General features: G+C 42.3%; 1 protein-coding gene and 1 long non-coding RNA gene across 2 annotated transcripts; both read left to right on the plus strand.

Moving 5' to 3' along the window:
- Positions 1 to 170: 170 nt before the first annotated feature.
- EGLN3 (egl-9 family hypoxia inducible factor 3) lies at positions 171 to 27,196 on the plus strand. Its single transcript, XM_006085842.3, has 5 exons — positions 171 to 869; positions 21,275 to 21,394; positions 23,110 to 23,246; positions 25,257 to 25,330; positions 26,174 to 27,196. Exons 1-5 carry the CDS (start codon positions 513 to 515, stop codon positions 26,203 to 26,205), a joined length of 720 nt encoding a protein of 239 aa, XP_006085904.1. The 5' UTR covers positions 171 to 512; the 3' UTR covers positions 26,206 to 27,196.
- LOC106696633 lies at positions 876 to 10,414 on the plus strand. The gene is made up of 2 exons (XR_001347575.2): positions 876 to 997; positions 9,359 to 10,414. It is a non-coding gene; the product is annotated as an uncharacterized LOC106696633 (long non-coding RNA).
- Positions 27,197 to 27,979: the final 783 nt, after the last annotated feature.

Below are 27,979 nucleotides of genomic sequence, written 5' to 3' on the forward strand. Positions count from 1 at the left end.
CTAAAATCCCGTCTCTTTGCCAGCCCCTCCCCTAGTCACAAACAGCCCGGGCTGCGGAGTGGTGGACCCCGGCGGGGGTGATGGGCGGGGATGGGGGGAGTGGGGGAAGGGCTGTCCGCGAGGCGGTCCAGGGGCGGAGCCTGGGCGGGGCTGGTGACGCGCCGAGTTGGCCGGCTGCGGGGCTGGACCTCAGCCTTTCCCCGCCTGGGGCCGCCGCCGCACCATTGGTTGCTCCGCGTCTCCAAAAGGGGCCCTTGGACGCCTCACTGGGTCAGTCTGGTGCTGGGTGGTGGAACTCCCCACAACTCCCGCTGGTCCGGAACTGGATCCCTTCTTCCCAGAGTTGCGAGCAACTTTCCCGTCTCCCTGGCGCTGCAGTGGCTCGGGGACCGGGGCAGCCGCTGGTAGCTGAACCCAGGGCCACGCTACCCGCGCCCCGGCTGAGCGCGCGCGTTGGTCTCTCTCTCTCTCGGTGCACGCTGGGGGTCCCGGAGCTCCGCTCTGCCGGGGAGATGCCTCTGGGACACATCATGAGGCTGGATCTGGAGAAAATCGCCCTGGAGTACATCGTGCCCTGTCTGCACGAAGTCGGCTTCTGCTACCTGGACAACTTCCTTGGCGAGGTGGTGGGCGACTGCGTCCTGGAGCGCGTCAAGCAGCTGCACAGCAACGGAGTCCTGCGGGACGGCCAGCTGGCCGGGCCGCGCGCAGGCGTCTCCAAGCGGCACCTGAGGGGCGACCAGATCACGTGGATCGGGGGCAATGAGGAGGGCTGCGAAGCCATCAGCTTTCTCCTGTCCCTCATCGACAGGCTGGTCCTGTACTGCGGGAGCCGGCTGGGCAAATACTACGTCAAGGAGAGGTCCAAGGTAGGACGCGCGCGGGCGCCCCACCGCTGCTGCAGCCCGCAGGGACCGGAGACATGCGGAGTCTGTTGTCTGTCGCCTTCGCAGGGCTACAAGCGAACTTTAGGTTTTAACCAAGAAGCAAGAAAGAAGTCAGTCTGGTCTTCCCATCCCCCAGGGAAAATCCATGCTAAGGGACTTAGGTGTATCATTATAATGACCTTCTGATAACTTTGAAATAATGGCTCTGGTGGGTGGTACAAGCCGGACAAGCTGTGGCTTTTTGGTCTGATTTTAAGACGTGGAGGTTCTCAAAAGTCCATACGAGGGACAGGTTGTTAGAAAGATGGTGTATGTTCCGAGACACACGTGAACTCATGATCTTAACTGTCTACTTTAAAGTCACCTAATATTTGCCCTTCATTGATTCCAAAGGGGATTCCCATGACCGCACTTTTAAAGAATGCTGGAGACAGCTGTGATTTTGCAATGTGGCATTTGGTTTGTGGAGTTTGGCAGGTGTGGAAAGAGTTTGCCCGGTGAAAGAGTAAAGCTCCTCTTCACTTTTGAGTGCTGCCCTTGGCTTGTTGCACTCAGGACACTTAGATCATAATGAACTGTTTGACTGAAAATTCTCTCCTGGTGCTGAGCCCACACCACCACCTTCCCTTTCCTAACTTGCAGTTGATGGGGAAATCTACTCAAAATCACCGGTTATGCCCTACCCGGTTTGGCTCAGTGGATAAGACCGTGGACCTGCGGACTGAAGGGTCCCAGGTTCCATTCCGGTCAAGGGTATGTACCTTGGTTGCGGGCACATCCCCAGTAGGGGGTGTGCAGGAGGCAGCTGATTGATGTTTCTAACTCTCTATCCCTCTCCCTTTCTCTCTGTAAAAAATCAATAAAATATATATTTTTAAAAATACACTGGTTATGTGATCAGAATAGGGTAGTCAAGTACCTCTGGAAAGAAATGATGTTTTCGTTCACAGCCAGAAGTGACTCCCTGGGTAGAAATTTATCTTGGAAACATTTAGAGGTAGGTTGGCAGAAATGTGGGAACATGTAGTGCCATGTACATTCATTTGGGATAGTCTAGCCACTCAGTCTTTTCTACAAATGACAATCCAGCCTGCTTTCCAGTGGCAGTTCTGAGAGTGATTTGCATTTCTTTTATTGTGGACTGGCCAAGGGGCACTCAGAACTGTAGGAAACTTGCACTTTAACACAGCAAGGCTACACATACTAGCGTGAGAAGGAAGGTGAACATTCACCTCTGTACCATTCTTTAACCACATAGGTAGTATTTCTCAATTTAAGATTCATCCTGTGATAACATACCTTGTTGTCTCATTTATTCCATAAGCTGAGAGGAGCACTCTTAATATAGTGCAAGTAGTGAAGACTGGAAATGTATAGAAATGAAGGGGTTGGAGTGGGTGAATGGAGTAGAGGAGAAATAGATTGCTTTCAAACTAGGGGGACATGAATAGAATATCAGAAGACATTGTTATTAATCTGACACAAAAAGTAAATCTTAGAAAAAAATGCTGCTTTCTAACTTTGCTTTGGGGAAAATTCAGAGTTAGCAGGAATCAGTAGACGATGTTATTGTTTCTCTACTCTTCCATCATTTGGGTGGTGGATGAGAAAGTTGTTTGTCTTGATCAGTCTTATATTTGCACCTTGCCCGTCTGGGGCCCCGTGGGGGAGGGGAGGGGAGGGAAATGGCTAGCCTCAGTATTGCAGAGGTGCTTGTAGCTTCAACTTGGAAGAGCAGATGGCTTCTTACCAGTTTTTAAAACTTTCTTTTAAACTTAGGCTGAGGAATCCTCCCCTCCCCCCACCTCCCTCGGCATTCTAGGAACAGAATTCGCTTTGAAGGAGGTCAGAATTAATTGGCAGAAAGAGGTCACTAACATGTTTGAATGTTAAGTATTTTTATTTAGCTTTGACTTAATGAACAGTGGTAGGGTTTTACTCCAAGTGTTAGCTCCACAAAGGGAATGAAAAGCACTGAGTATGTCTGGCTAAGGACAAGATTTATAAATATGATTTTTCAATTATGGATTATCTTCTGGGTAGAACAAATAACTTTTCAGTTCAGTTAACAGAACATGACTGTGAATTGAAAAGAGGAAATACATCTGTTGTCCATGGAAGAGACATCTGTCTGCCCATACCTAGATGTCCAACTCTCCTTTGGCTATTTTGACACAAAACTCTTCACTCCTTCCCTTTAGAAAAATCACCTCTAGATTGGGATATTCCCAACCAATGAGAACCAAATGCAAACCAGGTTTGAGCAAACAGTTGTTATAGTAAATTTTTTTTTAAAGTTTGATTTGCTTGTATAAAGAAGTCTCTTTAGTAATGTCTGTGGCCTTGGGTCTCTTGTTTGAAGTTCATTATTAAAGCATTGTAGGAAAAACACATTGCATTTCTACATGATTTATATTAGTTTCATCTTAATTTAACCTATTTACTTGTCTTGCTTCAACTGAGTACCTTACCCTTCTGCTTCCCAGAGTAATGATATAGACCCACTTTTTTCATACCCAGTTTTAGAAAAACTGAATTTTTAAAAAGCAGAACATGTAAATTTATTTTAAAAATTTATTTGTAACTTTTTATGAAAAATTTCAAACATATTAATTTAGAGAGGCTAGTATAATGAACTCCCATCCCCCATTTTCAACATTTGCCAATGCATACATTTATTTCAGACCAATTCTTTTTCAGGTACTTTAAATTTCTGTGCTTATTAGTGTATTGACTCTAATTAAGTACTTTTTCCCCTGGATTTTTAAAGGTCATTGAATAATGTAATAATGCCCTGTATCTCAATGAAGCAATAGCAAAGGCATTGGTAATAAAATAGGAATATAATACTGGAATTGAAATGGAAATTGTGGAAGGATATGGAAATAAATATTCCAGGATCCCCTCTTTCCTGCCAAAAAGGTTATTACAGGTCAGAATTTATCTACCTCCACTTTGTTGGAGAAAAGTCCTAGGGTGGTGAAGACTCTGGGGCAGTGGTTTCCTATAATGTAGTACAGCAGTATGGCGCCCCCTAACTGCAAGCATGATCATTGCTTTCAGGCTATCAAAAGATTTATCTGCTACTTCCTTTTGGAGACTTTAGACTATATCCAAGATAAATATTGGTTATAAATTGCTCCTTTTGTTTTGGCTGCCTAGAAATGGCTATTTTCCAGCGAACATGTAACTTATAGAACTGAATGTTCTGCTTGAAGCATCTCATTATAGACTCACTAGTGAGTAACTAATAACTACACTTTAATGAGCAGTTTGCTCTGTCTGGCATTGTACTAATAAGCACTTTAAAAACACTGTCTGTCTGACTTAGTCTTCAAAACCACAATCTTCAGCAAATTGAGTGATTAAATCATTTACCAAAGGTCACAAAGTCAGTGGTAAGAAGCAGTTTATCATAAAAGTTAGGACAAACTCACAGATACAGACAATAGCATGGGAATTACCAGAGAGGAAGGGGGTTAGGAGGAGGTAGAAGAGGGTACAGGAAGGAGATTTGATTTGGGGTGGTAAACAGCACAATTTACAGATGATGCATTACAGAACTGTACACCTGAAACCTATATAATTTTATTAATCAATGTCACCCCAATAAAGTTAATAAAAAATTAAAATAAAATAAAAGTTAGGAGCTTATGCCGGGGGTTACTGACCCTGTAGGTAAGTTGCTCAATTTTTACCAAGTGTTAAAGCTTTTCAGGGAGGGAGCATTAGATAAGATAATGTACTTAAAATTCCTAGCAGGATTCTAAGCCTTCATAAATGTTATAGGCTGTCAGTGGAAGACTTGGGATTCTAACCCAGTTCTGTCTGACTCCAGAGTTTGTGTTCTTGACTATGATGCTCCTAGTTTTCATCCTTTCATTTATTCAGCAAGTGCTCACTCAGCGTGGGATACTGTGCAAGGCTTGAGGTACAAAGGTGAGCAGGCATAATCCCTGCCTCATGGGGCTTAACATTCACTTGTGCATTTGAATGCAGGATCCTCTAGTTCACACTTGATTAATTCTCAAGCCTAAAAAAGAAAAAAGACAAAACCCAAACATTGCAGTGGGTCAGCTACATACATTTGAGGAAGAAAATGGAGGCTGTGCTAATGCTTCCCTACTGTTACTAGCAGGGAGAGTTTGTTAACAAGGTTGCTTGCTAGGACCCCTGACTAGAGGAGTTCTGGCCATGGGGTTATGTGGGTTGTATTGTGCACAGACAGATCAGCCCTCCTGTGGAAACAATGCAGAGAAGTGATGAAACAGCAATAAGTTATGAATAAAAGAAAAAGTGTTGTGAAGTGGTGGGTTTGTTCCTTTGCTATTTAGCAATAAGTTTGGCCCACCCTTCTCATGTGATGTCAGGAGTATCCCTTACTCAGTGGAACTTTTCATGGTTGCAAACTGCTTTAAGCAAAAATGGGATAATGTATGTTGAAGATCAGGCTCTCTCTCAGGAGCCAAGTGCAGGAAATGCAGTCATGGTTCACAGAAGGGTAGGTGGAGCCATGAACTATGAACCAGCAAGTCCTAATTACCCAGGGAAGCTTGGGTGTTAGTTCTTTTCTCTGGTGCTTTATGGCCTCCATCTTTGCTTCTCTGCTCATGCCCTTTATTTCTCCCCCGCTCTCTGTACCATCCAGCTTTTTCTGCTTTTCCATGTACGTGGCTCAAAATGGCGCCCTCCCCCACGTGGCCACCTCAGCCTCAGTCTGAGATCAGCAAACACTTGACCAACATTCTAGAATCTCCTTTTCATCAGCCTTGGCTGGGGAGGTAGAGGGGCATGTGAAATCATAGATCATAACTATGGTTGTCTGGACCCCTGAGAAGTGCAGTTCTTAAAGCATGGGGCTTGAGGACTAGATCCAGAAACGGTGTCTCTGTAATTAAAAATCTTAAAAATCTGTCTGAGCTATTTTAGGGGGAGGAGGCACTGAGTTTGAAAGACTGGAACATTTTTCTGTAAGGATGTGAGGGATTCCTATAAAAGGTTTTGTATTTAAAAATAACTTAGCTCTTGGAGGAAGGAAATTAATCCAAGGAAATAATTTACAGAATTCAGCGTCAGTGACAGTGAAGCCAGTTTCTCCATTGGGTGGTTTTCATAGTGTCTTTTGTCTGTTCTGTTGAGTAACACTTGGGAACAAAGAAAAGAAGATAGGCGTGTGTGCGTATGTGTGTGTACTTTATAATTTCTTTTGTTCACTTTTGGGCCACTGGCCACTCAACCACTACTTTATCTGCTTGCAGTGAAGTGGAAAGTCAGGGGGTATCAATTTAATTTATTAATTGACAAATTGTTAAATGTCTTGTACTGTGGGAGACCTGTAAGTGGCTGGGAGAAGGGAGGTGAAAAGTGATTATAAAACCACCTAAAGAAGCTGAAAGTTGAGTGGTGTGAAGTGGTTGTCACCAACTTTGCTTTCTCTTTTCTAATTAAACTGCACTTTTACACTGATTAGTCACTTTTGTTTCTCTTCTTCAGGCTTTCTCCAATTTCTTTAAAATTAAGTGATCAACATTAGTAACCAAAACTATACCAAACTTTAATGATACAAGTTTTTAGAGCTAAAGAGAAGTATCAGAAATCACATCTCTCCAGTCATTCAATCATTCAGCAGTTTTAATATCTGGAGAGATGAGGTCTTGCAAGGGATTGGGGTCCTGGGCCTAAGCAAAGGTGCTTTAGTGGAGGGGGGCTACCCTGGCTGGGGTTGCTCCCTGAGTCAGGTAGACTGCGAGACAGGGTCGGTAGGTTAATTCAGCTGCATGAGCATTTTATTTGTGAATTTCAAATATAATTCTAATTTAAAATTGACAAACATCCTTTCATGGGGTTATATAAGCCTATCTATACATTCAACTTTTGGGTGTCATGAATTATTTCCTTTTCTGACCTCACTCAGCCCAGAGCAATTTTGTACATTCTTTTCTTTCTTTCTTTTTTTTTTTAAAAAAATATATTTATATTGATTTCAGAGAAGAAGGGAGAGGGAGAGATAGAAACATCAATGATGAGAGATAATCATTGATCGGCTGCCTCCTGCACGCCCCCTACTGGAGGTTGAGCCTCCAACCTGGACATGTGCCCTTGACCAGAATTGAACCAGGACCCTTCATCCACAGACTGATGCTTTATCTACTGAGCCAAACCGGCTCGGACTATGCGTTGTTTTCTGATTCCTGACTCTGACTAGAAAGATTTCAGATTTTATAAATAACAGGCAGCCTTGCATGTTACGGCTCCATTCTGAAAACACACCATGTGTGGAAGACATCTCGGATAGCAGATGGGGATAGGGTTTGTCCCATAATGAGCAGGGCACCTCTGAGAAGCATCTCTAAGCACCCCAGCATCGTGCATTTCATTAGAAAGCTTAGAGGGCATCTCCACTGTGGGCGGCCTTTGCTGAGTTTGGCAAGACCTCTCTGCTTTGGACTCACCTTTGTAGCCGCAGTTAAATTAAGTGACGTTTTGACCTGTGCCTATTGAATCCTAAGGAGCAGCTTGCGGGTTCACACTATGGAGAAGATTATTAATTCTTTGTTAATTGTTACTGCAACAGACTTGATAATTCCTTTGTAGCACCACTTTGTAACTGTTAACTAATATTGCTCCAAGAAATGGGTGTCATTTTTCTGTAGTGTTTGTCAAATGCACATGTTTTGACAGTAATGATAGTTCAGATGTATTCTGCTGGGCAACTGCCAGGGGTGCCCAGCGGGTAGCTGAATCCAGAGGCACTGGAATTGTAAGTGTGACAGGCAAATCATTTTATGATGCCAGACTAAGGAATTCAGCTTTGGCAGATTGCCCGGAGCCGTTGATTTGGCTCAGATTCAGAGCTATGTGTCCATTTGCCAAGAGATTAGTTAGCTCAGCTCATTATACATAGAATTTATACCCCACTTCCCTCCATTATTTCAATCTTCAACCAGTATGCCTCTTACCTTAATTTTGTATCTTTTGATATTGGGATTTGTGGATGAGTTCCTCTGTTTGTTTTTGGTGAGCTGGTAGTGACTGTTATATTTTTCACCTCCTGCCCCAACCCAGTCCCAGTCTTACAGACACGTGGGTTTGCAGTTGTGTACTGCAGACTTTCAGGTCTTGTGCTGGATTCATTCTGTACCTACTTACTGAGAGTACTCCATGTTCAGTACCATGTCAATACCTTCCTTATTAAGTCAAGACATTTTTTGATTCTTTAGGGAGATACAATGATCAACATTTCTTAATTTGTGAAGTAAATGTATCAACCTCATGTTAAATATTGTTTCCTTCCGACATGAATTTGCAAAATGCAAAGTATCAAGAATCCGACAGCCATCTTGATTATTTGCCAGTGGGAAGAAGATAAAATGGAAAACTCAGTTCCAGGTGTCAGTGACGTCTATTTTGGTTCTCTAAGGGAACTTGAAGTTGTTCTGGAGTATTCAGGATCATACTCTTCTATTTGAGTATTGCTTGGAAGCAGTAAACATACAGTGTTTTAAACAGTTTGAACATCCTTTGGACCTTGCTCTGTGTTCTCCAGACCCAGAACAAGAATCTGCCTGTGCCCCTCCCTCCAGATCCCCTCCCATTTCTACTCATCTGTCTAGTCCAGGGGTCCTCAAACTTTATAAACAGGGGGCCAGGCCAGTTCACTGTCCCTCAGACCGTTGGAGGGCCGGACTATAGTTTAAAAAAAAACTATGAACAAATTCCTATGCACACTGCACATATCTTATTTTGAAGTAAAAAAACAAAACGGGAACAAATACAATATTTGTATTTGCATGTGGCCCGCGGCCCGTAGTTTGAGGAACCCTGGTCTAGTCAAACCTGAGGGACTATTACTCAGAAATCTCAATACCTTACACAAAATTGACAGTGAGTCTTTTTGTTTGTTTGGTTTTTGGATGGCTTTTTTCCTATTCATATTGTTTTTGAGTGATGGGAGTAGATAAGTAAAGCCTTTTTAAAGCACAAAATATTGAAGATTCAGGCAGGAACATGCAATATTATTGGTCAAAGTTTGGCCTATTTTGTGCCATTTTCGCTTTTTATTATGTTTGTTTTTTAGGTTCACTGTGGAGCCTCAAGTTTTGTCTTTTCTTAAAAAACTGAATTTTGTTTTCCTTTCATAGTAGAAATCCTTGAGGAGGAAAGCATTTTAAAGAGACTTAGTTTAACCATAACTCACCTCCCTTTTGTTTTCATTCTCCCTGTAATCCATTTTCATGTGCTTTTGTCAGAGTGTAAACGGCCCCAAACCCATCTCTAATCGTGCAGTCTCTGTGCTTAAAAACCCCCAACCGGGCTCTGTCCCTATTGTCCACTCTACGTGCTGTGTACTTCCTAGTGTGCCACGTAAGGCCTTCCACATCTGACCCCAACTGACCCCATCTGACCCCATTGACCTTTCTATACTTAATCTGCTCACCTCTTTCCTTCTCTCCCAATCCCTGAAATGCTAGGAACTGATTTTGCCAGGCACACGGAGCTTCCCATTGTTTCTACTCTTCAGGATCCATCTTAGTGCCTTCTCCATGAAGTTTTCCCTTCTGCTCCCTAGAACTCTGTGGGTGGCTCAGTCCAGGCTGCCCTAGTACGTTTATTTTTTTGGCTGCTTCCTCTAATCCAGCAGTTACTTAAAAATTCCATTAAGGCAGATATATAAACTTAATATATACTTTCAGTGCCTTGAACAGTCCTTTACAATTCATAGGTGCTTGTTGACTTAATTTCATTTTCAAAAGGAACTTTGATTTCAAAGGATGTCAGGATGTCAAAAAAAAAAAAAAGGTTTTGCAGCATGGTCCCTAATTTGATGTCATAATGTTTAAGTATTGTATTACATTAACATGCTACAAGGAACCATCTTAAAGGAGGGGCTTTAGCTTTGTGAGATTCTTTCCTCTGTTTTGGAATTCCATGCCTGGCCCTGGCTTTGGAAACTCACCATAGAAGTACAGGAAGCAAGACACAATAGAGACGATGAAGATGTCAAGAAGGCAGTGAATGAATATGATGGCATCCTGGAGACGTATATTCCTGTATTGATGGCCCAGGCAGAAAATCTACTGGAACCTCGAAAGTTATTCAATGGTAGAAGAGATCTTTCGCAAATCTGTGGAATTCTGCAATGAGCATGATGTGTGGAAGCTGAATGTGGCTCATGTTCTCTTCACAAAAACAAACACAAAGACGCCATCGGTTTTTATGAGCCCGTAGTCAAGAAGCACTATGACAACATCCTGAATGTCAGTGCTACTGTACTGGCTCACCTCTGTGTTTCATACATTATGACAAGTCAAAATGAAGAAGCTGAGGAGTTGATGAGGAAGCCTGAAAAGGAGGAAGATTGGCTCTCCTATGATGACCCAGATGAGAAAAACTACCATCTGTGGATTTGCTGATAGGGACACTTTACTGTGCCAAAGGAAATTATGACTTTGGGATTTCTCGAGTTATCAAAAGCTTGGAACCTTATAATAAAAAACTTGGAACTGATACCTGGTATTATGCCAAAAGACGCTTCTTGTCTTTATTACAGAACATGTCATAACACATGATCATGTTTTGTGAGAGTGTTACTCAAGAATGTGTTCAGTTTCTAGAACACTGTGAACTTCATGGCGGGAATGTACCTGCCATTATTGAACAACTCCTAGAAGAGGAAAGAACACATATTGGAAAGAATGCAGTCACATATGAATTCAGACAGTTAAAAGCTTTGATTTATGAGATTATAGGATGGACTATGTAGTCATGTCTGTTAATGGTTTGCATCATAATGGCTTTATATCTGTATTTTGTACTGTTTTATTTGTATTTAGCCATTGGTATCTTTACTTTGTTACATGTTGAACTTTGTATACTTTACAATTATTTAATTAAAAAAAGAAGAAGAAAAGAAAAGCCCAGCTGGTGTGGTTCAGAGGTTGAGTGTCTATCTGTGAACCAGGAGGTCACAGTTCGATTCTCAGTCAGGGGGTTGTGGGCTCAATCCCCAGTAGGGAGTGGGCAGGAGGCAGCCGATCAATGATGGTCATCATTTATGTTCCTATCTCTTTCTCCCTCTCGGTTCTGATTCTCTGAAATCAATAAAAAATGTTTTAAAAAAGGGGAAAAAAAAGAAAAGTGAGACAAAATTTTCATATGAAAGGACAAATAGGTACTTTCAGTGCCTCTCATTGGATTCCCGAAGAGAGCTGGCTCTACCAACAGTCACACCCCAGGGAGGGTGACTGCCATGACAGTAATCCTCCGCAATTGGACAGAGTTACAATTGCAATGTTTCCTGCCAGCTTGAGGAATCGCACTGCTGAACCTGTGCCAGAAGCTGCCCTAGGAATTCCCCTTGCTCCCTGCTCTCCCCACCACCTCCTGTTCTCCAAATTAATAGTGCAGCTGACTGTTTACCTTTTATCTCTTAGGGGGAGGCATCGCTCCAGAACTCTTGGTTTTGCCACTTTTTGTGTCTGATTCTCATTTTCTATGTTTGTAAAATGGGGCTTGTATCTATCTTGAAGGAACAGGGGGCAATTAAATTAACCATTCCTGCTCCCCAGACTCAGAGGCAGGCACGCCTTTATTTCTAGTCCCCTTTCTGCTCCCCAAAATACTTTACACATTTCTCTCAGACGATCTTTTGACTTTCTACCACTCTTGAGAGGTTTTCTGGATCTCACCCTTCCTGAAAGCCACAGTGGGTCTGTATCCATTGTGTTCTAATTAATGTAATTTTAGCAAGTTCTGTATTCAGTGAGTACTAATTAACATGGTAGTAGAGGGCGAAGATGTCTCCTAAACAAGTGTTGCACCCAGTGAGGAAAATTTATCCCATCCTGTGTCTTCCCAAGGGAGGCACAATTTTGTATTTACTTGAAAATTTTTTCTTAATTGGTAATTTATCTCCTGACTTTGAAACAAGTCTGAGATGCTTGCCTGCTGTGGACCTGTGCTGACAAGGACAGGTCCTGGAGGGGCTGCTTTCCTCCCATCCAACCTGGCAGGGGCAGAGCAGCCTGCGGCTCAGACTTGAGCTGACTTTTGACCAATTGCATGTGAAGCAGGGGCTACGAAAGTACACTGTGGGATGGATCGGGCCTGTCCTGCAGTGAGTAACCGAAGCAAAGACAACTCGGACAACTAGTTAGTGCTTTGCCACAGGATTCAGAGTCAATTTCCTTTGCAAGGATCCTTGCTTTTGTTATACTCCCAACCCTCACCCCCCGAGCATTTAGTGCATAGACTCAATTGAAAGCACACTCATTTTTCATATTTTTGCGTTTTGTGATTTTCTATCATTATGGAAAGGATGGTAGGCCAGGGTAAGAGGGAATCAAATACTTCAAGTGGAACTGAAGATCTTAGTTCCCTCAAAAATGGGGTGAATTGATTAATGTTAGACATTAGATAAGCGGTTCTCAACCTGTGGGTCGCGACCCCTTTGGCGGTCGAATGACCCTTTCACAGGGGTCGCCTAAGACCATCCTGCATATCAGATATTTACATTACGATTCATAACAGTAGCAACATTACAGTTATGAAGTAGCAACGAAAATAATGTTATGGTTGGGTCACAACATGAGGAACTTTATTTAAAAGGCCAGAAGGTTGAGAACCACTGCATTAGATAGACTGCCCTGGTAGAATATGATTTGGATATTAAGGCCTCCCACTCTGCAGCCAGGCTGACTGGGTTCAAAAAGACAAGTTACCTAACCTCCTTCTGCCTCAGTTTCTTCATCTGTAAAGTGGAGGCAGTAATGGTTTCTGCCTCATGAATATCGAATGAGGTAAGATTTGGGAAGCACAACACTATACAAATGTTTGTTCCATAAGTAAATATGCTTACTGATTTCATGAGTTCTAATTCTAACTGATTTGCTGTATGTCATTTCTTTCATTCAGCAGAAATATTTTTCCAAATGCTGAAATGCAAATAAATGTAAACGTAAGATTTGGTTTTCTAAAAAGTTTTTTGCCTTTATTTTTTTCTAGCAGTTTTGGTGTTCCAAGTTAATAGTTTTAAAATTCACTGGGAATTGCAGGCAAAGTGTTTTCCTGGTTTCTCTTTAAAATATTGCTTCCAGGCATTTTCCAGGGCATATTTTCATTGGTAACTATATTTTTTGTAGATTACCCATTAATAAAATCCTGTCTTAACATTTGTATTTAAGTTATCATCGATTCCCTAAAGTATTTCAGAATTTTCTTCAGATGAGAATTTAAAGACAACCATACTCTGACATTCTGACAGCCACAAACATCCTTTTTTTCTGTTACACTTGGAGCCTTTAGAGAGCTACAGGTACAGTTTTCTTTTTCAGAGAGGGCGGTTTCTCACATCAAAGGAAGTTAAATATTTTGACTCCCTATCCCCATGTAGCTTTAAGAATTACTCATGAATTTGTTTTTCTATAGAAATAAGATAACTTCTAGGTCCATATAACTTCCAGGGTTAATGACTTCTGAGAAATGAGCAGTGACTCATGCAGATGACTGCTGCTCACCCCTCTCCCTCCCCCGTCACTCCCCCACCTCTGTAACCAGGAAATTAAATGAGGTGAGATGTGTAAAGCACCACCTAAAGTACCGCCTGGTTCCATGGGTCCTCGGGAAATGGCAGCTGTTCCGATTTGGGGAAGGGTATCAGAGTGGATGTGGTTAAATGCCTGCTAATGTCCTCAACCCTGAGCCTGGCTTTTACCGATTTCATAATTGCAAGGAAGCCCTTATTCAAAACATGTCTCTGGTGACTGTGGTAGTGGCAGGGGGAGGGACGGGGGATGCTCTCCTATGCTTGTTCCCTCCCTGGTCCCGGGCTGTGTGCTGGGTGTGGGCTGGCTGCCACCCTCACGAAGCGCACGTAGCCCTGTCACTCAGCCGTCACCCAGCTGGCTGGGAGCCAGGCCGCCACGGGAAGGGCTGCCTTCCCCAACCCAAGCAGCCTGCATTGATAGGTGGATGTTCCCGGGCCTGTTTACTGTGCTTAATTGCAGGGCTCTGGCTGAATCCCCTCCAAGAGGAAGAATTAATCACAATTCAGGGAGGAATGACAATAGTCTCTCACATTCCTGGCCTCTGAGCGCTTCAGCGGCTTCTTGGGGAAGGGTGATTTACTTAAGTGCCTGCACAGAGTGCAGGAGCCCTGGAATAGAATCTTGATCTAAAGCAGTTAGCCGTTAAGGACCTGTGAGTCCTCTGTGACTGCGTGTATGTGTGCACATTTCCAGGGGTGGGGGTGGGAGCCCAGCCCTTTAATGTAAGAGTCTCATGGCACTGTTTTCACTGAGCTGGGAGAACTACATAGAAGGTTCCAGAGTCTTGGCAATTGTTGATGGTTGTGTGGATGACCCTGGATCTAGGACCCAGTTCACAGTAGAGTCAAACAAGGGCACCGATGAGAAGGTCTACCTGGGGACAGGTCTTCAAGTAAAGATGGTACAGTCCCTGCTCAGGGTGCTCTGGCCTGACCAGGGGGCCGGCAGACCCACTTCACCAGAGCCACTGGCTGTAATGTCTTACTTTTCATTTTCAGAATTACTGAAGGTTCTGCCTTCCAACAACATTCAGGAGTGGGGCATGGTGATGATTGTTCTGACTTGGAGATGAGGTTATGTGTGTCAAGCAGCGTTGTGGCTATGTGGGTTCAGAGGCATTTGTAGTGTGGAGGTGAGCAAATAGGGGGGCAGAAGTAGTTCTCAGTGTAGAAACAGAAGAATAGAAAGTACTTCAGTAAGTAACTTGGGGTTTGCTGAAAGGATTACAGTAAGTCCTCAATGTTGTCAATAGGTTCTGCGACTTTAAACAAAACCATATGTAATGAAACCAATTTTACCATGGGCTAATGAACGTAAAGCGTTACGTTCCTACGGCATCTCATCAATGTTAAAACAAAACGATGCTAGTCAAGCGGCTGCTGTACTTACCTGCCTGGTATTTGACTGGCGTTCTCAATCTCCGGAAACTTCTAGTCAGATGCTGAAACGTTGGGAAGGGGAATGTGGGGACTGGACTCAGCTCATGTTGTTGCCCCCGAAAGCATATTTCCTATTCCCTCCTCATTTTGTTACATTCATCTTTAACTAGAGGCACTAGGAGGAAATAGCGAGGCCTCTCTTAACCAGCAAGAGAGATGACAAACAAGATGCCAAGAGAGCTAATGACAGTTTGCACAAAGTTCCCTGCTTTTTTCTCTGAAGTACCTACATTGCCTACCGCTAATTTCTTTAGGCCAAGCTAGATGCAGTGAGGATGAATATGTACAAATTCTATGGCACTTTTGAAGCTTATGCGTTGTTCGTCATCACCTTGAGAGCTCGCTTTTTTGTTTGACTTCGCATAAAGGAGGCGGCTGGCAGCAATGTGAACTTTGTTTAAGGACGTCTCCTTGAAACTCCCGGAGAAAGCTTTGCACAGTTGTCATCAGCTTGTGACGATGCCCTGTGAATATTGTGCTGAAGTAATTTAATTTAAGTGGCAACAACGGGCCCCACAAGGTGTCCTTGAAGAGGCCATACCCCTGGACAAGGAGGACGGGGAGAGGCCTCTGCCTTCCAGTCACTGCCCTTGCAGAGGATTTGTGGAGTTTTCTTCACTCACTCCTTGTCACAGCCAAATGGAAAAGAATGGAAAATGACATTTTGGCTTAATTTATCTTTAGTGTTATTTTAAATTTATTGTTGAAAGTATTACATATGCTCCCTTTGTGTGTGTGGTTTTTTTTTCCATTGACCCCCTCAACCCTGCACCCGCCCCTCCCAGGCCTTCACCAGGCTATTTATTGTCTGTGTCCGTGGGCTGTGCATATCAGGATATAAGTTCCTCGGTTGATCTCTCCCCTGCCCCTCCCCCAACACCTTCTTTAGTTTTTCTGTTTGTTTGTTACAGAGCAAAACTTGCCAAGATCATGCCTCTTCCCATTTCTCTCCCACACCAGCCTTTCCCATGGTGCCTACACTTAGCACTTTGAATACGTAAAGATTTTTTAATTTTTTGTTTTCTTTTAAACTAAGAAAATTTCAGTTTTAGAGCAGCTGCCAGCACATGCAGTGCCTTTGTTCCAGTTCTTAACACCTCCCCACAATGAATTACCAAATGAGGCCCCTTCCCCAGCAGGTGCCTTTATGAATATAGGACGTAAAGTGTACAACCACAGGCTGCCCTGCTTACTGTCCACTTTAAATGTACGTGTTAAAATAAAATATGTGCTGAACACAAACCACCCTGAAAAATGGCCCCAGGAATATAGCCTTTGGCACCTCCACCCACAGCTGACTAGAAACATTGGCAAGTTTGTCACCTAGGCTGTTGTCACCCGAATATAAATTATACCCACTTCTGGCCAGGAAACTTCAGCTATTACTTTCCCCACTAGGATAAGTTGCTTGGCTGTTTTTCTAAGCTAAAGCATGTGCATAGTCCTGTGTATTTCTCCTCAACTCTCTCCACATCTAATTCTCCAGGTAGTTAGTGCCTTTTGGTGGAGTGGGAAGGATCCTGGGTCCTTCTCTTTGTTCAGAGTGGACACGGGGGAAGGACTTGAGGGGAAGAAGGTGTGGAGGAGGCATGTGGAATGTGAATGGCACTGAGGGGCAAGGCTGTGCCTTTGAACAGCAAACATCTGAACCTGGTGAAGAGAGCAGGGAAGGTGCCCATGGATAGCCCAGGAGCTAGTGCAGGCTGGCTCGAATTCTTAGGAGATCTCAGACAGAGATCTCCAAATATAGCCTGATGTATTTTTTTGAGGTCCTAGTTTAAAAATTGGGATAAAAATATTCAGGAGTGTTAACCCACAAATCCAGTTTGGTTGTCTCCGGCTATCCTAGAATGTGAGGATTTTGTAATACTAGGCCCTCATTGCAAAGGAAGGTAAATTCCATGGTGCAGGTAGCATAGCATGCACTCCAGAGTTCTGACACATACATATATACATGATTGGCTTCAATTATTTGTGCTACTCACACGCTCTGAAAGCTGTTTGAATTTGCCAGCTCTGGATTTGAAGCTACAAATCCCTTAAGTAGGATCAGATCCCTGAAGGAGACATACTGAAGCCGCAGTTGAGGGAACAGAAGCATGCATATCATCAGCTTTAAAAATAGCGAACATTAGGCAGCATAAGGAGTATCTCCTTCGAGCCTCATAAACCCATTTTACAGATGAGAAATCTGAGAGGTTAAGTACAGGTTATTTTGTACTTAGGTTGCATTTTATTCGAAGTATGCTGTGTTCAAGACCATTCATAATTCAAAACAAACCCTTACAAAGATTGGCTGGTATTTCTGCATAGCAGTTAGATGGGTCTTAGCATTTGGCAATGGACCAAAATGCCAGTTTAAAGGTCACTCAGCCAGACAGCTTTGAAGTTATGCTATTTTTTGACACAATTTAAAAAATGGATTCCCATTTATTAAAAATTTTGCAAATAAAGTGAGACTTGATTAATATTTCAATGTGTGGAGCTAAAATTTACATAAAATGCCACTTTACTATAACTTGTTCAAGATCGAGTCATACTATTGAATCTGACTCCAAACTTATATGGGATGTAAAATACATTTCTATAAAATTCTGTGTTGTTGCTTGTTATTGGAGAACTAGTGAGCCTAACTGGAGGTTGGGGTGAGGCAGATATACCCCCTTGCCACCCGTGAGTCTAAATGATCATCATTGCTGAATGGACAGTGGAGGTTGCCAGCGCCAGTTTTTGAAATGGTTTATCCGTGGAATCAAGCTGTAGTTGGTTTCAATCAAGAACACTCTATTTAGACATTGGAGTGGAAATCCTGGACTTTCATTTTTCAACTTTATCTTTGGGATTGATGGGATCTGGTTGTTTATGAAGTCAGCTTACCAATAACTCTAATAGAGCAACTGTTTTCTTTTCCGCTTGTAGCATTTGGGGAGCACATTGTGTTACTTGTATTTGGCTGTTAAAGTTTATATATCTGTGTATATCTTCAAAGAACATACACATTTCCTGCCTGAACGTGACCGCCACAGTGTCTAGAGTACATTTCTTTGGTCTGGAGCCAGCCTGGGAGCCTGGGAGAGGTTCATCCCTCAGCTAATTTTCTTTTGGCTACAGAGCTGTGGAGAGGCCTCTAAGGTTGGTGGGAGGGGGTCCACACTGGGGTCAGAGGAAGGAATGGGGAATGCATAAGGGGATATGTGGATTAATGTGCACATCCAACAATAGAACTATCAGGCCATCAGGGGAGGGCATTGGGGGCAACCAGGCTGGCAGGGCAGTTGGGGGCAAGATCAGGCCTGCAGGGGAGGGCCATTGGGGGTGAGATCAGGTCAGCACGGGAGGGCAGTTAGGAGCAATCAGGCAGGCAGAGGCAGTTAGGGGCGAGATCAGGCCAGCAGGGGAGGGCAGTTGGGGGTGAGATCAGGCCAGCAGGGGAGGGCAGTTGGGGGCAACAAAGCCAGGAGGGGAGAGCAGTTGGGGGCGAGATCAGGCCAGCAGAGGAAGGCAGTTAGGGGTGATCAGGCAGGCAGGCAGAGGCAGTTAGGGGCGATCAGGCAGGCAGGCAGATGAGTGGTTAGGAGCCAATGGTCCCAGATTGCGAGAGGGTTGTCTGACTGCCAGTTTAGGCCCGATTCCACCCCCTCCCCCTGTATGAATTTCGTGCACCGGGCCACTAGTAGAACCATAAGACTATGTAGTATATGGGTTAGTAGATCACACTGACATTTCAAATATTAATCCAGTCAGGAAGTTTTGACAAATACAAAGTCTTTAATAAATGAGACATCTTCCTGATTTGTGTCAGTGTCATTGCTTGGCCTATTTGTCACATGATAATTAAAGTGTTTTAGCTCTGTTGGTCTGAAGCATTCTCCTCCTTTACATACTCTAAATCCTTTCCCTAGCTTGATGAGGTTTAGATAGCAGCTCAGTTGACCCAATCAGTTTCCGGGGTTTGTTCCTGCCCCGTGCACAAATTGGCACAGAAATGAGTGACTCGTTAATTACGTGATTCTTTAGAACGCATCCTAAGCCTCCTGGTTTTAGACTGTGCCAAAGACCAGCAAATAGCTAGGAATGTGTGCAAGCCAAGACCCATCTCCTATGGCTGTTATCCAGAAAGCACTGATAAAATTGGCTGTATGAAGTTTCAACAGGCCCACTGAGGCCCACAGTGATTTCCTTCCATTGTTTTGGACTTGATACAGTGGCTGCAGGAACCAGGAGAAAGGGTGAAGATTCACAGCTCAACTCCAGGGCATCCAGACTATTGACCTTTGCCCTGGAGTTGAGCTGTTTGAGAAGAAGTTTATGTAGCGTTGATGGAGCACTTTTTCTTTTCAGGGCTTCACGCCGGGGAGATGCTGAGATGGTAGGGAATGCAGCTTATAATTATTTGTAGCTTAAATGACTTTCATTTTTGGCTCAGTGGTGGCTCTTATAATCCTAATAGCTGCTTCCAGGGATGGGTAATTCCCTTGTCATTATTGGTGAGTTCATTTATCTCTCCTTCCCCAGTGAGGCCCATCGTTTCTGTTTGCTGCCAGCCACCTTCCCCCAAGCCATTCTTTGCTTGGTGGTACCATCATTTGTTAAATCTTGATTGGAGTAGCCTCAAAATTTCACCTTCTGAAAGATGTTCAAGCTAACAGCCTAACTTTATCTCTAAGATGACATTGGATTGACCTTTTAGATGTTCAAAGGGTAGGGCATGGGGATCACTAGCTGCATAAGGATATAAAGTTTGATAGATATGGTGATTTAAGCTTTAAGATCACCATAAAGCCAAGTTACCTTCAGTCTTATTATTGTCCCAGAGGTATGGTTTTTTTATTAAGTCAGTATGCAATGTGTGCGAAGTCTTTAAAGCTACATGCCTAGTTCATGCCTTCATGTTACCACTGGTAGTGACTTGGCACCCACAGCATTGAAGCTGATTCATTGAGTGCACTAGCACATTAGTTTGGGCTATCCAACAGATTATTTTAGCAATATAACAATCCTGCCATTTATAAGAGAAAGTATGAACTGGATTGCGATATGTATATTGGAAGATAGGTTTTAAAAATGACAGAAATTTATAATGATTCAGGTAAAATGCATACATACTCTTTGGAGGAAAGAGTCATTCACTAATTCATTCATTTATTTATATCTGCTTTTAAACAGACACCTCTATGTATCAGGCACTGTTCTAGGCACTAAAAATACATCCGTGACCGAAACAGGAAAAATATCCCTTTTCTCATCTTATGTTGCCAGTTCCAGTATCTTCTCTGCACCTATCTCATCTCTATAAAATATTTTAGGAATATGTCAGTGTCTGTGAAAAGAGCTAGCTTTTTGCACTTTGCCTATGTTTTTCTACTCCTTGCTATAATTTCTCCATAGAACAATTAGAGGTTTGTTACCCTCTTAACAGTAATTCTCAGGAGAATTTATAGTAACTTAATAGTAACTTTCAATGAAGTTTATAGTATGACTTTCTGCTTTATTCCCACACTTGGTTGATACAGGTAGCACTTGGGAAAAGGAAGAGAACTTAAGGTTATCATCTGATTTGGTAATTATCAGTAGAAAGAAGACAAACATTGAGAAACATAAGCTGGGTGTCTGTGGCTTTTTCTAGGAATCAGGCTGACTGGTTCTATGCTAACAAGTTAGGACACAGCTTCCCATTGACCCTTCCCTTTTCCTTTTGTCCTAAGCATTTTATTGAGCAAGACTGACCCTTTTCTCCAAGATATTTATAAATACAAATATCTTTTAAAAAATATATATTTTATTGATTTTTTACAGAGAGGAAGGGAGAAGGATAGAGAGTTAGAAACATTGATGAGAGAGAAACATCGATCAGCTGCCTCCTGTGCACTCCCTACTGGGTATGTGCCCACAACCAAGGTACATGCCCTTGACTGGAATCTGAACCTGGGACCCTTGAGTCTGCAGGCCGACGCTCTATCCACTGAGCCAAACCAGTTAGGGCAATAAAAATATCTTGAGCCCTAGTTCTAAAATCTGTGTGAATCAGGGGCACTTGCTAAACAGGCATAATCCGTACATTCCATACCTAGTGATTCCGATTTTGTGGGTCTAGGGGGGAAACTGCTATTTTAAAACGGATTGAAGAAAGGTGGGCATCCTAATGAGATGTATATGGGTTACATTCTACAACCATGGAAATATTGTTGAACCACTTTCTACTGGGCTGAGCCATAGGGATGACTTGGCCTTTAAATCTTGTATGCTGAAAAGTCCAAAGTTATGTACTGTGTGTGCACTTAAGAAGCCAGCAGCCACCTATCGATGTCACTAGTACCCAAGGAGACTGTGTTACTCAACTGCTCACTAGTGGGAGAAGATTGTCTCAGCTTTGTTAACCATCTTTCTCGGGGTTTCTTTGTAGGCAATGGTGGCTTGCTACCCAGGAAATGGAACAGGTTATGTTCGACATGTAGACAACCCCAATGGTGACGGCCGCTGCATCACCTGCATCTACTATCTGAACAAGAATTGGGATTCCAAGGTACTTGGAATAATGGGAATAGAGTGTGGGGCTAGAAACTAAAGGAAAAGAAGGGGGAGAGATCAACCAAAGGACTTATATGCTAGCATATAGGCCTAACCAATGGACACAGACAACAGGGGGTGAGGGCATGAGTGGGGGGACGGGGGGTAATATGGGGATAAGGACACAAATGTAATAACTTAATCAATAAAATTTTTTTTTTTAAAAAGAAAAGAAGGCAGATGACTTAGAGGAGAGTTTGGAGTTCATAATTCCCACAGATGCATCTTTTCTTTTTCAATCCCCTCCCATACCCCAGGGTACTAAAGTTGAGATGAAAATAACGGATATCAAGTTAATGTTACGGGAGTAGGTAGAGTCATTATTAGGATATGGAAGGAGTGCTTGATGAAGAGAGGGTAATTTGTTATTTTAGGGATCGACGTTTTTAGTGTAATCCAGAGCTGATGGGACTCTCAGTGCAGAATAAGATGTACACTTTTCTCTTCTAGCAGCAACATTGAGAGAATTTCACAAAAATAGAGCTGTGGGATAGAAACCTCCCCAAGCGAGGCTTCCCACACAGTCCTCTCTTGGGGTGATACATCTTATTGGTGGCTGCCTGCCATGGCTTACTGCGGTTTGGGAATGCCAAAGGCTTTATGGTTTATTTTTGTTTTTCTGAACATATAGATAGAAAGAGATAGGAAGTCTGGTTCCACACGTACAAACGTTTGTCTGGAATGTGTATGCCTTCTGAGAGTTAAGGATGATTTAGGAGTCTGAGAAGTCAGAACTTTTTAAGCTTGTTTAGCTTTTGTACCTTCTGCACCTCCATGTCCTGCTCATTAGGGCAGCTGCCGGCTGTCGCTGGGCTAGGACATTTTATCTGGAGTCAGAAAAACCAAACCTGGGAAACCAGTGGCTCAGTGGCAAGGCTCATCTTGTCTCCCTGTTGGGAAACATGACTAGAATTCACCCCTTGATTGTCCTTTAAAAACTTGAAAGGTGGTGTTACAGGCAAGCAAGTAAAGTTGTCAGGTCAGTGATAATAAATTGTGAAATATGAAATCATTCAGCAAATAGTGGAGTGCCTGCTAGTGCCAGGCATTGTGTTGTGGGAAACACTGAAGTATGAGGCCTGCATTCTACCCTGCTATGGTTATCCTAGTCGGACAGATTGGGCATACACGTAAAATGAAAAAGTAATTCAATGAAAAGAGAGATACATGTAATAAAAGGTACAGATAAGGCGATCTGAGAGTTTAGGAGAAAAAAGCATGTCACTTCCAACTAACAAAGTCATATAGGAGCAGAGGAAAGCTGTACATTCTAATTGAAGGGGAATGATTATTATGTGGGATGACTATCCTAGGAAGCTGTTAATATTAGATTGAACCATATGAAATTGCTGGGGTTTTTTGTAGGTCAAAATCTGTCGCATATTGGTGGTCTGTATGATTGAACCCAATAGAATTCCATTTTGTGTCCATGGGCTTCATGAGTGGGGGGTGGGAAGGCTTCCTTTGGCATGAGGTCAATAAGGAAATAGCTCTCGCCAAATTTGAAATAAACTTTAATACAAAGTATGAGGCCGAAGTAAAAATGGAGGAGTCATATATTCTTAGAGTGGAGATTGGAAGATGGCTTTGTTTTTAAACAAGTCTTAAATATCATTGTTAATTAACGATGTATGAGGCCAGAAAATAATCCTCCTTCTTTGTGGCCCTTAGCTACACGGTGGAGTCCTGCGGATATTTCCAGAAGGGAAGTCATTCGTAGCAGATGTGGAGCCCATTTTTGACAGACTCTTGTTCTTCTGGTCAGACCGCAGGAACCCACATGAAGTCCAGCCTTCCTATGCAACCAGGTAAGAGCCAGGGCCACGAGTCCGCGTGAGTAGTTTCTTGTACAAACACCAGTTCCTGGAGAATTCTCTAAACTTGTGTCCTATGCAGATGAGGGAGTAACCACACCCCAAAGCTGATAGCAAACCTGTTTGGAGTCCATTTTAATTTTTCTTAAAGTGGAAGCTTTGGATTCTTTTTTAAAAAAATACTTTTATTGATTTCAGAGAGGAAGGGAGAGGGAGAGAGATATAGAAACATCAACGATGAGAGAGAATCATTGATAGGCTGCCTCCCGTATGCCATCCACTGGGGATCGAGCCTGCAACCTGAGCTGAGCATGTGCCCTTGACCGGAATCAAACCCGGGAACCTTCAGTCCACAGGCCAATGCTCTATCCACTGAGCCAAACCAGCTAGGGCGCTTTGGATTCTTTAGTATGCAAAACCTAACGTGGGTTTGAACTATTAACAAATTGTTTTCCATTAGGTGAGCATATTGGATTCTAAATTTCCCAGAGTGTTTGTCTCTTCTGTCCTTACTTCCCCACTCCTTTCAAAAACCTAATGTTGAACTGCTCCCTGAGAATGTTGGCTGTCACACCCAGGAATTCTGTTTGGTCAACTCTGGATGAGTTTATGAGTTGCCAGTTAAAAGCAGAGAAAGAATCTTGTGAAAAGAAAGAGGAATTTGTTTTGACTTATATTCTTTTTTTTATTATTTTCTTAGCATAAAATTGGTTTGGGCTCACTGTTCCAATCAGATCCCAACAATTGGATTTAAAATATTAAAGTAATCATGTCCTTAGATCATACATGGGAAGATTTTCAGAGTAACTGAACAACTTAGTACTGTTTAGTATTAATCTAGAAACTCTTGATACAATCTTAATTTTGGATTCTGCCTTTCATTTGCTGTTGTTTTATGGTCGACACTGTAAATCAGGCAGTACTAGAGTGCTGTGAGTTGCAGCTTGAATTGGGAATAGCAGCTCTGGGCAAGGGGTGAGAACATGGGTAGAAGGATATTGACTAAACCTTAATGAGCCTAATTAAATGAAATTCATTGAATTAAATTCACACAAGTAAAGTTCTTAAGATTTATGTGTCCCCCTCCAGAAGTCACAGAGCTGAGCCCCACACAGAGTCACATATTAAATGTCAAAGTGGAATGTGCCCTAGGTGAGCAGGTAACTAATTCTACCACCAAAGCCTGCTTGTGGCTTGTTTAATGGGTACAATAATTGGACCCTGTGGTTTGTGCCAGAATTCCCTTGTTATTTCACAATCCCTTGATGGTTGGAGTCATAGGGAACATTAGCGAACGTTGATGGGAAGCCCTTGAAGAAAATCAAGTGCTATAGAAATTTGAGTAGCTAATAATAGCTATAAAATGAAACTTTGAAAACTCATGCATGAAGCAACTCCTATTCCAGTCTAGCCCATAGATGGGATAAAGCTTATTAATGAGAATGCAGTAGAAAGCTTGAGGGCATCATTATTCCATTGCATCTTTGCCTCGGTGTCCAAAACTAAAGAAAGACAGCCAAGAGTTTTAGGTGTCTTGTCATTTAAATGAGTTATTCTTCAAAGCTTCACTCAGATATCTCCTCCTTTTCTCCGTGCTCTACCCACCAAGTTGGGTCTCTCAGTCTTTAGCAGGATGATTCCTTTCTAGTCCTTTCTGTGTAGATCATTACACGGCCTGTTACAGTATTTGTTAATTGCCTGTCTCCCCACTAGGGGCTGAGTTCCTTGAGGAAGAAGCAGATATATTCACATGATCATTTGAACTCCCATTGCCCACATTGATGCCTGGTGCATACTTGGAATTCCTTACACATTTTATTACATTTAAATAGAATTGAAACCAGAGAAGTTTATTTTAAATTAAAATTGGAATGGATTTCTAAAAATAGGGGACATTTTAAATGTTGGCTTTATAAATGACTCTGAAGGGGGATTGTACTATGCATTTTTATTTTTTGGTAGTAATTTTAAATCTCTTTTCTTATATCTGCTTATCTTTCACAGATACGCTATGACTGTTTGGTACTTTGATGCTGATGAAAGAGCAGAAGCCAAAAAGAAATTCAGGAATTTAACTAGTATGTATTTGATAATTTTCTGTGACTTTTGATCAAGTCAATCTTTGACTTTAATTTTTAAAAATATATTCTCATCTACTCTGTTCATTCTCAGCTGTGCCTTAGCTTCATATATAATGACATCTTGATGGGCTTAATCCTGAAACCCTAGCTTTAGCTCTGCTGGGAAAATCAGAAAAATGCAAAGGACATCCTTTGTGAATGCCTACTTTTGCATGAGAGGTTATAATTGATGGGAAATTGTAAACTTTTTATTATTAATGTCCACCCATCCAACATAACATTAAATGTTGCCCATGATTTTGTCACATTGCAAAGGAAACATGATGGAACCCAGTAGAATGGTTCATTTATTGGTGTGAGACTGTGACTCCCAATATAGAAACTGGGCTCATATAATATAAACTGAATATGACTTAAGAACTGTCCCCTCAGTACTGTAAAGCAGCATTTCCCCAAATACATTGTACAGAAACACTAATCCTGCTAGTCTTGCCAAGGTGGTTTATGAGAAGGTAAATTCTTGGGCCCTACAATATGGGAAATGTTACATATCGTATTCCTCTCTTAAAGAGTCACAGTGCTCATTGGCTTATTAACCAAGAAAAAGTAATCTAAGAAATCCTGCATTAAAGGCATATGTAATATTGCCTATTTGGACTATATGCCTATCAAATACCTAAGAGAACACATTTTGCTAAACTCTATCAGGAGGCACTTTGCTCAATTTTGTTCTGTAAGATGGGAAGTATTTACTAGAGCTTTTTGGATGACATTTGTGATAGTAAACTCATCGGATCTGACTCCTTACCCTCTTCATTTTCTTTTTTGTCCCTAATTCAGGGAAAACAGAATCTGCCCTCACTGAAGACTGACTGTGTGCTCTGAATCCGCTGGCCTCATTCATTTTAGCAATGGTTTCTGAATTCTCTTTAAGAGTTGAGACCCAAAGAAGGCCTCTTCAGTGAATTGGCGATGTGCAACCCCCTCCTGCTTGCATCATTCACATCCCTGTCTTGCGAATGGTACTTTGTGTTTTCTTGCCAAGACTGCATCCATCTTCAGACACTCTCTTTGCCAGATGAACTCATTGTCTAACTCTGAAAACACCTGCAGACGACCTCTCTTGCCAGCGGTTTAACTGATAGATTTGGTAATACTGTCTATCAAACAAGAGCCCAGAAGCATGGGCGAGGGAATAAATCTTATTTGCACTTTATGTACACTTCCTGATTTGAAAGGAGGAGGCTTACAACGAAGAAAAAATGGTGACAGGTGCCACAGAGAGGCATCATTGAAGCCTTTGACAGCAAGAAACAGGAATCTGTGCCACCTGAACAATTTCCAGATGTTTCTAATCCAGGGCTGTTGGTGTTTCTGGAGAATTATCACAACCTAATGACATTCTTACCTCTAGAAAGGGCTGCTGTCCCAGTCACCCATTTATAAGTGTCCTGTGGGTTGATACTCCTTTTTCCTTGTCCTACAACCTGGACTTGTGGGTTCTGCCTCATTTTACTGATCATATGACTTTCTGATAAAAAAAAAGGCAAACCAGGTGTTTTCTATTTTCACTTCTTACTTGGGGAACCTAGTTCCTCAGGGGCAAAATCTAGACATTGTTTGATTGCTTTGTTGAAATGGAATTTGAATTTAAAGCAAAGGGGAAAGATGTACCTGGTAGTTTAGCGTCAGCAACCTCTGATACTGGTGTTGAAAGATCTGGGCCTACAGCAGATATACAACAAATGTGTGTGCATCGTGAACATTTTGAGAGCGAGATAGAGTTAGAAATGTGGACATTCTCATTCTTCAGTTTCCTTTTAAATGAACTCACCCTTCTTTAACAAAATAAAATAATTTTTAGAAACAGGGTGCTGTATTTTAAAAAAGGAAATGGAAATAAAACAAACGTCCTGAAAAGCTTGGTTGAGTTCTTTCATGGTTTCTGTCCCGAGTTGCCTTTTCCAACAGACGGGACTCTGCAGACCCACTGCGGTGGGCAGCGTGGAGAATCGTGGGACTCGCTGGAACTGCTGCAGTAAGCACTGACCCTTGAAGGACTTTGCATCGAGTGTCTGCTCTATGAAAGTCACTCTTCCTAGTTTTCAATTCCATTTTCATAATTTAAAAATCTTATTCAATTATTTGCTTGAAAATCCCATGAACTTTAAAGGGCCAGGAATATTTTCTTTGGCCATTTACAGACTTAGCAAGAAACAAGCTTATTTTTTTTTTCTTTTCTGGTTTTAGAAAATTTCTAGCTAAGACTTGTCTTCATTCTCACAACTGCTCCTTTTTTTCATGGTACTTACCACCTTCTAACTTACTATGTAATTTTCTTATTTATTGTGTTTATTATCTTGTATCCTTCCTCTAGAGCAGTGGTTCTCAACCTTCTGACCCTTTAAATACAGTTCCTCATGTTGTGACCCAACCATAACATTATTTTCGTTGCTACTTCATAACTGTAATGTTGCTACTGTTATGAATCGTAATGTAAATATCTGATATGCAGGATGGTCTTAGGCGACCCCTGTGAAAGGGTCGTTCGACCGCCAAAGGGGTCGTGACCCACAGGTTGAGAACCGCTGCTCTAGAGTGTAAGCACAAAGAAGACAGGGATTTTTGTATGTTTTAAATCAACGG

Source organism: Myotis lucifugus, unplaced genomic scaffold (assembly GCF_000147115.1).
Source record: "Myotis lucifugus unplaced genomic scaffold, Myoluc2.0 scaffold_22, whole genome shotgun sequence".
Classification (NCBI taxonomy): Eukaryota; Metazoa; Chordata; class Mammalia; order Chiroptera; family Vespertilionidae; genus Myotis; species Myotis lucifugus.

Bases quoted from the DNA above. Each gene is read 5' to 3' on its own strand.
- EGLN3 (XM_006085842.3), top strand. From the start codon at position 513: ATGCCTCTGGGACACATCATGAGGCTGGATCTGGAGAAAATCGCCCTG. The intron at 21,395-23,109 runs GTACTTGGAATA...TGTGGCCCTTAG, and splicing joins ACAAGAATTGGGATTCCAAG to CTACACGGTGGAGTCCTGCG. The intron at 23,247-25,256 runs GTAAGAGCCAGG...TATCTTTCACAG, and splicing joins CAGCCTTCCTATGCAACCAG to ATACGCTATGACTGTTTGGT.